Here is a 9,832-nt window from a genome sequence, read left to right on the forward strand (position 1 = left end):
TAGCTAGTTGCTCATAGTAGCGGTCCCGCTCGCGTCTGTCCTTCTCAGAATGGCTGACCAGCGAGACCAAGAAGTTTCAAAAGGGGGCCCGGGTTTTTCAATCTTGGTTGGACAAGCAGAAGAACATTGAGTAAGTTGACGACCTACTACGTACTGCCCGCGAAAAACTGTTTGATCTAACTGTTAACGCTATGGTTCTGGCGCAGTTTCAGTAGGCGCATTAGACATCGAAGAAGAACTTTAGAAATTGTACTTATAATGGTACGCAATAATCAATAACGATCGGTGTCGCTTCTAGTACAACAAAAGAAAGTAGAGTGGGCACAAACTCTAAGTCGCTTTAGCAACACCCGCTTACATAATCTTGGAGCAGTTGGTGTAAAGAGATAGCGAAGCGAGAGCGGCTTTCACAGTATCAAATAACTTCCTAATGTGCTCGCTTGCTGGCACATTTTTTCGAAGTTACTAGGGTAATATTCATAAGGGAGGTGTGTGCGTAAGAAAAATCACGTATCTTTAAAAAACGCGTTCTTTTTTTTTATATCTTGCTCTCGAAGTTAGTGCAGGCCATCCTGCTTCCTTACTACGTCGAAGCATAGTCTGTACTGCTGGACCGCCAACTTTCTCGTAATCAATCAGGATAACAATCGCGTTCGCGCCCGTCCCGCTCGCAGGCACCCACGAGACAGCTTGTATTCGTTGATATACCGTAGTAATGGGCATTCTGCGAGTGAAAACACGTGTATCAGGACTAGATTAACTCGCACAATCAGTAAGTGTTCGAATTCCCAAGCAGAAGCAGCCGAAATTTTTTCAATGTAAGGAAGCTAAGCGCAGCGCCATTACATATAAGAACAGATGTTGAGACTAATATTAATAGGGAGAATAGGAGAGAGTACAGAAGGAGAAAGAGCAGGTCACGTGGTATGTAGAGCACGTACCTGCTTTCTAGGTAAGCGCTACGCTTCATATCTAATAATGATAAATAATAATTTGTAGGGTTTCACGTTCCAAAACCACGATATGATTATGAGAGACGCCTTAGTGGAGGGCTCCGGAAATTTCGACCACCTGGGGTTCCTTGACGTGCACATAAATCTGAGCACAAGGGCCTCAAGCATTTTCGGCTCCATTGGAAATGCGGCCGCCGCGGCCGGGTTTCGATCCCATGACAAGCTGGTCAGCAGTCAAGCACCGGAGCCACTAGACCCCCGTAGCGGGTGCTACACTTCATATCGTTCAAGATTTCCTTCTCTAATTACGGACTGTGTCAGCATTCTATTGCCTACCCACTGTTATGTAAATTATGTGGTCTACTATGCCACCATAAGGGTTGCCAGGAGAAAGAAAGCGCTGTGCAGCGCCTTAGGTTCCATAGCGATACCGAAAAATGGTGAGCGCTTCTGTAGAATAAGATTGTTTGATACCGAGGCAATTCCACGGGCCTATACTTAGGTAATAGGTGCCTTGGTGACGGAATAAGTAGGCTGATGACGATAATAATGGTAATATTCGTAGTGACACATAATTCTGATATTCAACCTTTGCGAACTCTGTTTTATAAATTCAATGCAGCAAACCGACAATGCGTCTGATCAACGAACGACTCGTGCTCATCGAACGTGCCTTCATCAACCGGGAAGGACTATTGGGAAAGATAAACGTCCGGTAAGAACGCCGATTTAGTATTTTATTTTTCAAATTGTGCTTCAGAAGGGGGCTTCCCGTCTGGAAAGTTTTTTTTTTCCTTGAAACAAACGTACATTGAGCCAGAAATAAATAAAATGCAAGGCGAATGCAACAAGCGTGTTCTACCACAAACACTTGTTATTATTCTGCAGAAGGCGTGAGTCAAATAGGCTGGTTCAGGCAGAAACCCAGCAAGCACGAACAACAGGAACGTCGTCTTCTTTCACGCTGGCACAGAGCTGACACCGATGTGCTCCGGTACAAAAAGAATAATAAATTCTTCGGTGTGCCTCACTTAGCTACAATGCTGCAAAATGGCCGCACTCCAGTTTTTCGGCCTCTAAGAATGCCCGAACGAAACAAGTTCGGGACAAAACAGACTGACCACTGGCATAGCGAACATAGGTTCAAGCCGCGTCGACACCAGACTCACCACAGCGCGCATATTGCAGTAGCCGGGAGAACGACAGAATTGGCACTACTCACATTCATTGTGAAAAATCCATTAACAAGTGCAGTCGCTGGTACCGACGTTTCCACAAGTCATCAAGGCAGCACCTGCCTTCCTTAGCGCATGCGCTGAGGTATGCGTTCGCCGCCCTAATGAGAACAAGACCACTTGATGTGGACAAGACGTTTCCACAAGTTACCAAGGCAGCACCTGCCTACCTTAGCGCATGCGCTGAAGTAGGCGTTCGCTGACTTGATGAGGACAAGACCACTTGATGAGGACAAGACGTTTCCACAAGCCATCAAGGCAGCCCCTGTCTACCTTAGCGCATGCGCTGAGGTAGGCGTTCGCCGCCTTGATAAGGACGAGACCACTTGATGAGGACAAGACGTTTCCACAAGCCATCAAGGCAGCCCCTGTCTACCTTAGCGCATGCGCTGAGGTATGCGTTCGCCGCCCTAATGAGAACAAGACCACTTGATGTGGACAAGACGTTTCCACAAGTTACCAAGGCAGCACCTGCCTACCTTAGCGCATGCGCTGAAGTAGGCGTTCGCTGACTTGATGAGGACAAGACCACTTGATGAGGACAAGACGTTTCCACAAGCCATCAAGGCAGCCCCTGTCTACCTTAGCGCATGCGCTGAGGTAGGCGTTCGCCGCCTTGATAAGGACGAGACCACTTGATGAGGACAAGACGTTTCCACAAGCCATCAAGGCAGCTCCTGTCTACCTTAGCGCATGAGCTGAGGTAGGCGTTCGCCGCCTTGATAAGGACGAGACCACTTGATGAGGACAAGACGTTTCCACAAGCCATCAAGGCAGCCTCTGCCTACCTTAGCGCATGAGCTGAGGTAGGCGTTCGCCGCCTTGATAAGGACGAGACCACTTGTTCAAGCGTCGGTAGCAGCGACACCCCTTGTTCAAGGATTGTTCATCTATTTAAGCCCCATCTTCACCTGAACTTCTGACACATTCATTGAGACACTTGCGCTTGCTTATCGCTTAGTAAAATTGCCTCAGATCTTAACAAGTGACAACTGAATATATGATAATAATGACGATCAGTTTCAGTGACCGTCTTCGTCCCATTTGTTTTTATTTTCTAGATAAGTATGTTCGTGAGCTACACAGACATGACATGTCTCAAGCTTTCCTTTCGTGCGGAACATGTGGTCACGATGTGCTGAACCATAACATAGTGCTGATTTGGGGTAGCTTGTCCGTATTTGATCAGCGAAACGTGATATGTTCGCGTTTTTTTACATTTAGGCTGTCGCATATAGAAGACATATATGATACCGATATTGCTATTACCAGGGCTGGGCAAAGATACTTGAAATTGTATCGCGATACGATACAAGATACTCAGGCAAGAAGTATTGGAGATACAGATACAACATACTGCCGCAATAACTGTATCCGATACGATACTTGGCAATTGTATCTTAAGACACTTCGATACATTCTCTAATTTGTTATTATTGATCCATATAATGTAGCAGCGAAAGCCTATGCACGAAAATGTCTTCTTGAAAATTTCCCAACTGTGGCCTATTTTGTTTCACTTTAGTGAATTGTCTGTTAGTATCTAAAAGCTTTGCCCTTCTTGCTCAAAGTACTACATTAGTTTCCTTTCAAAACAACCAATTGCGGTTTGTTTGAGCTTCTTCACAGGACAACTCTTTATACAGTTCGCTGACAGCGGTTCTTGCTTGTCATTTTTGCAATTAATGGGAGTCGCTGCTCAGATTGCCGACCAGCTAGCGGGTTGCAGTATAATCACAATAACTTCTATAAGAAGCCTTCGCACGACGGCGCAAATACCGGTGTGGACTTTTACCTTGTACGTAAAAGACAGTTTGCACAATACCGTATATCAGGACAGGTGTACAGCAGCAACAACGTTGGTAGCGACTTTTTTTTTTTTTTGGAGGGAGGGGGGGAAGCATGGTGTATGCTAGGGGTTTGAGACCTTTCGCTAGCGGCCCCGCCCGCACACATGACCGTCTTCGTCCCATTTGTTTTTATTTTCTAGATAAGTATGTTCGTGAGCTACACAGACATGACATGTCTCAAGCTTTCCTTTCGTGCGGAACATGTGGTCACGATGTGCTGAACCATAACCGTGGAACAAAACCTCTATTTCAGAATCCCCGTGCAGAATTCACTCGTTGGGCACATCGGTATCGATGTTTCTCGAATCCTGACTCCAAATCCCCTTCAGAAATGACCTATATGTGAGACATGGGAAAGGCTTCCTTTCGAATCGCAACGTCATATTGTTCAAACTCTCTCCCACAATCTTCACTGTCCCGGCGCTTCGAGCTAAATTTCGCGACTGTGGCCCGCTGGCTATAAGCTGAGTTTGAGACACCTGGTGTATAAGTAGATGGCGTAAAACGGCAATGAATTTTCATATTCTACTTATCTGCTGGCGTAAGGGATTCTTTGTTGATATACTCACTAACGTTTAGTGTTTTAGCAATTTTTCTTCAACGAGAAAACATGTGCGACACAGAGACGTCTCAGACGTATTGTATAGTAGCACAAAGCGTCGAAGGACACCGCCGTTATTCGCGCTATTGCCGCTTATAGCTCCCATTAGGTGGCGATTAGTAATACGAAAAATATTTAAGGCCTGAAACAAGAAAACTAATATAAGTAAAATAGAGATGTGGTTCTGTATCAAACATTCACATTGAATGAGTGCAGAAACACAATACAGACGACGCCCTTAATAGCTATGAGGATGAAGTATCGTCAACTTACCTATTAAGACAATAGAAAATTCAGTGCCTATGGGAAATTGCCTGAAAGGGCTCGTTGGGACGCTCATGAGTAAAACGGAGCATTCAGTAAAACAACGTGTCTCGAATCCCCTTCCTAACATCTTTAAGATGGCTCCTAATGATTTCCATTATTTTAATGCAAACTCAGTTTCGCTATTTTCCTAAGCGATAAGCAGAATGTTTTGTACTGTTTACTCAAGGTACGCCCACATAATTATATACTTCTTTTCAACATCGCCTTGGCAGCGTCTAAATGGATAAACAGTAGTAGAAATATAAACCAGACAGTTAGAGGAATAAAGCAGAAATCTTATTTTGGGAATGCGTTACAAAGGACATACTGCAGTGACCATGCAGACCAGAAAAACAGTACAGGGATCTAGGTAATGTATGGGATGCAAAATGACAGTAAAGAAGCACTTGTGCTAATAATCAAGTTATGATTTCATGAATTCTTTGAATAAATGCAGCAGGATGTGAAAAATACGGTACGCCAAGATATTTTCTGTTAGGTAAACGCTTGCTCTATTAGATCTAGCATCAGTAGCAGTGGTGCTATAGTTGTTTGCATATCTTATTTGCATATAAGTTAATTCATTGCATGCAAGTCAAGCTTTTCATCCACGAGATCCTTCAAACTGCTGATATGTAAAATACACGAGACACAAAGCAACCCCATTCTTGCACGCACCACATTTCATTACGGAGCAAGACGCAAGAGAATCTTCAGTAAGGACACTGTAGCAGCATCAGAAGTGGCGCGATAGACGCTGCACGCAGTGCACTACGCGCTGCAGGCAGTGGCTAACAGCAAGTGTCGCGACACTGGTGCAACTAAAAAGAAAAGAAATCGACAAAACAAAAGGTATATAGGCTGAGCGTAGACGTCCGCGTGCTTGTCTTGCTCATCTTCTGCCCTCACTGGAGGACCCTGGCGGAAAAATAACATTGCGTCACAGCCCTTATACTTGTTCAGATCGCTTAGTGGCACCAGCTTGAGGAGCGGAGCTTGGCCAGCGATTATTGTTTTGCACGGTTGTGTTGCGATAGAGGTATCTTGTATCTTAAGATACGCGGTACGTTATCGAATGTATCGGAAATACAGATACAGATACTCGTCTGTCGAGACGTATCGCGATACAGATACAAGATACCCACAGAGTATATAAGATAGTATCTAAGATACATGTATCTTCGATACTGCCCAGCACTGGCTATTACATATAGGATGCAGCACTACGTTGCGCAGCCAACCTGCGCGTACTAATTGTACGTTCTCGTTACTTTCACGTTTTCGTTCCTAAACAGCCGGCATAAATGTGATGATGCATTTAGATGACTCAACCCGGTGTGCTTCGTTTCCTCAAGGTCTTAAGTGACAATCACTTGTTCGGGTGCTTCGCAAACTAATGTGCCTACAATTACTGCAATTGCGTTAGTACTCATTAGTTATTTTTATCAACGTGTGCTATATAGTCGCGCTCAAAATGACGTGCATCACGGGAGCGAATCGCCTCACGAGTTTAAAGATTGCCCACGGCTTCAATTTGCACTGCTTTCCGCAACTAAATGATAATTTCTTATTTGGGATCATGCCCACGTGTAAGCGCAGCGTTTAATTGTAGAAATAGGCGATGGTAGAAACCGTATGTGATATTTGAGCGCGCGAGGCCATAATGAGTGCTACTTTTATAGTGCGTTCGGTGGAAGTGCGAGCGAGTTGCACATTTATGTTTCATCGTTCTGCTTTGGCAATAACTTGCGCAGAGCGTGGTGGTGGAATCGTATAAATCTTGCCACGTCATGACCACATGTTAAGCAGATTTTTCTGGAAACCAATTGTATATGTTGATCCTTGTGACGATAACGGAAGCTGTCACGTGGCTACTGCAAGGTTTAAAGAAAACGTGTGAGATCGAAAATTCAGCAGAGATTTCAGCGCTTGCGATGGAGGAGAAGACATCTTTGAAGACTTACAAATGTTTTTTCTTGATCCTAGTTAAATGGCTTCCTTTCCAGGAACCCATAATAATTCGCTGGTTATTGCGCCGTTGTCATTAGCTGGTCGTTGGGGTCTTCAGACGTTACATCCCATTAGACCTGAGCAAAGAGAAAAGAAAAGAACTTTTGTACCAGTTTATTTGGTCCGAGTTTTATCAGACGTAGCTATATGACTTCCAGATGTTCCTTTTCCAGTTCTGTTATTTAAACTAGGAATTGCGAAGAAAGGAAGGGGGGCGGGGATACTGTCGGCTCCTCATTTTTTGCCTTTCTCGAATGTTTGAAGCAAAGAGGCTTGAAAAGAATTGATGGAGTCGAAGTGATGCCTCACGAACGAAGCTGTACCCACCTTAAGATGGCGGCCGTGGTCGCCGTCTTAGTAGGGGCAGAACAAAACGTGTGTGTTCAGCGAAGGAAAGGGATAGTTTTTCTTCCATGTCCTGCGAGCTTAACGTTGCGAAATTTTCCGTAGAGATACTGCCTAATGTTTTTCTTTGCGTTACTGGTTTCTACAAGAAACTTCAGTCACGTCAAATGTTTATTTGAGAATTAGTCATGATACTCATCTCGATGCGTTACTTTCGTCGGGAACAACGAGCTCTTATATTAGAGTTAACCTAATGATGGAAGAGTGAAATAGCGACCGGGCGTCACATAATGCGAATTACGTAACTGGTGAGCTGTTTAAAGCTTCAAACCCATTACAAGGGCTGAGCCACACTTCTTCATCGTCATCAGTCGTCACGTAAACAAAGTGCACATAATGCCTTACATATGTGTAGCTGGAACCTCGCTTCTGCGCACAATGATGAATCATGGCGTTGTAGGTGCTTCCCAACTTCACAAATATTGTGATTTATAGCGTAGTGGGTACCTTGCTAGTGTACTTGTATGAGTAGCCCCAAGAGAGTTTACAACGGGCTCTAGAAATGCCGCTCTTCCAGCTTTCGCTGTCACTGTGCTGCGCTTTCCGCGCAGGCCTGGCGTTTTTTTTTTTTTTTAAACGTCCTTTGTTTGAAACATGCAGCTCCTGCTCTGAACGTAACACGTTGTGCTAAACTACAGCACCAGAGGATGCACAACTGCGCCAATTACATTGCTCACATCAAAACTGATAAGAGCGAGATGCCCCAACGCAACCTCTCACTCTTCGCACACGCAGGAACATGGCATTCGGTGCCGATCCCGAGGACGCGTTCGCCGGCAAGGCGTTCGCCTTCCTGCACGAACATGTGTACCACGCCCAAAGGCAGCGAGACGCGACTCAGGCCGCAAGAGCCTGGCAACAGGCTCACATAGACCTGTCACGACTCGTGCTGGCGGTGCGCATGTGCAACCAGCTGATTCACCTGGCCAATCCCATTTGAGCGCCACCTTCCTGCCAGGAAAGCAAGGCGCGAGCACGGCGTCACGAGTGCTCGCTACAATAAACTATTTAACGCCAAAACTTGGGTAGTTGGAAAGTTGAACATGACATTTTTCGAGCGCGAGAAGAACTGAAAGATGTAGCAGAGAAGAATAAATTACAGGATAGTAAGAACGCTGGTTTTCAACTGAATTGAATATCGCAAGGCAAGAAGTTGGAAGTGCATGCGCACAAAAAGGAGCCTTAACATAAAAAAATACAAATAAACGATACACGTAGCATGGAGGCGTTTATCAAGCAATTCTTTTTCTTATCTGCACAGAAAGGTTGAAGCAGAACTTACGCATCCATAAGATTCAGCACATATGCTGACGCTTTCATGACGCGATCTCAGATTTTCTGCCATATAGCTATTGAGGACACGCGTGCTGTCGAAAGACGGAGACCACGTGCAACGCCAGCTATAGTCAGCAAGATGACCTGTTGACGTCTTCTTCTATGCTGCATACTTAAGTTTTGCTTCTCGCGCTGGGAAATGTCGTTTTGCAATAAACGATTTTGTTGCACGTCTTTGAGCGCAAGACGCGGCGCGCCTATGTCATTTACAAGCGCCGTTCCTTCGACAGACCGACTATGCTACATCGAGGATCTGTACCTCAACTTCCCTTTCTTGTAGCGTTATCTTTATTCTAAAATTGATTGACGCATGCAAGACAGTGAGGGTCGGCGCAGTGTTGCCCCCTGATGTTACGAGCAGCCATTGCTTGCTATCGCCAGCCGGTAGCAAAAGGGTAACTGCTATCATCTTTGCCTATGCCTTTGACTCGTTGTAAGATTAAACGCCGCACGCAACGGCGGCGCCACATCGGGGAGGAGCTTTGCGCCAGTGCTCACTGTCTTGCATGCGTAATCATGAAAACCGCAATGAAACTTTGCAGCCGGATATCTCGGGGTACGGGTATGCTAGAAGTGGTCTTCCAAGTGGAATTGTGTAGAAACGCGACTGCCTCCAACTTTTCAATGCAAACGTGCCCGATTGCTGCACTCATTAAAAATTAAGGTAGGTTCGCGCTTGTGATGCCAAGCCTGAAGGAAGTGCAGAGCTGGGCAGCCTTCTTTGTTTCTCTTCGGTTTTGTCTTTCTTTCTTCTCTCTTTCTTTCTTGTTCTATTTTGCAGATTGTTCTGGTTTTTCTCTCTATTTCAATTTATTTCTATTTTTTTGCTATTCCTTTTGATTTCTTTCTCTCTCTGCTATGTCTCGCTTGCTGCCTCTTTTTCAAATTTGATGCGTGGTTTTGCCTGCGCTCGAAGAACAAGGGGAAGAAGACTTCTCTTTGGCGCAAGCGGGCGCTCAATATGCTACAGTTGGCTATGCTACGTGTACTGAATGAGAAAACGATGCGCAAAAAACACGAGGACCATTAGGAACACTCACAACAGATGAGCGCAAACTATCAACTGGGTTTATTTGAAGAAACAGCGACTCTGAGACAGTATCCGGAACTTCAATAGTGGTTATATTACTAACACCG

The 9,832-nt window shown here is 45.1% G+C and overlaps 1 protein-coding gene across 1 annotated transcript; it reads left to right on the top strand.

Annotated features, from left to right (window-relative positions):
- The first annotated feature begins 1,581 nt into the window (after nucleotides 1-1,581).
- Nucleotides 1,582-8,379, top strand: LOC119407012 (N-acetylated-alpha-linked acidic dipeptidase 2-like). Its single transcript, XM_037673834.2, has 2 exons — nucleotides 1,582-1,668; nucleotides 8,096-8,379. The coding sequence occupies exons 1-2, from the start codon at nucleotides 1,586-1,588 to the stop codon at nucleotides 8,298-8,300; spliced, it is 288 nt and encodes a 95-aa protein (XP_037529762.1). The 5' UTR covers nucleotides 1,582-1,585; the 3' UTR covers nucleotides 8,301-8,379.
- Nucleotides 8,380-9,832: the final 1,453 nt, after the last annotated feature.

This window comes from Rhipicephalus sanguineus, chromosome 10 (genome assembly GCF_013339695.2).
Source record: "Rhipicephalus sanguineus isolate Rsan-2018 chromosome 10, BIME_Rsan_1.4, whole genome shotgun sequence".
Lineage (NCBI taxonomy): Eukaryota > Metazoa > Arthropoda > Arachnida > Ixodida > Ixodidae > Rhipicephalus > Rhipicephalus sanguineus.

What these genes read in the sequence shown, in the direction of transcription:
- LOC119407012 (XM_037673834.2), top strand. Translation starts at nt 1,586, where the DNA reads ATGCGTCTGATCAACGAACGACTCGTGCTCATCGAACGTGCCTTCATC. An exon ending in TTGGGAAAGATAAACGTCCG is followed by an intron (nt 1,669 to 8,095) that starts GTAAGAACGCCG and finishes TCGCACACGCAG; the next exon opens with GAACATGGCATTCGGTGCCG.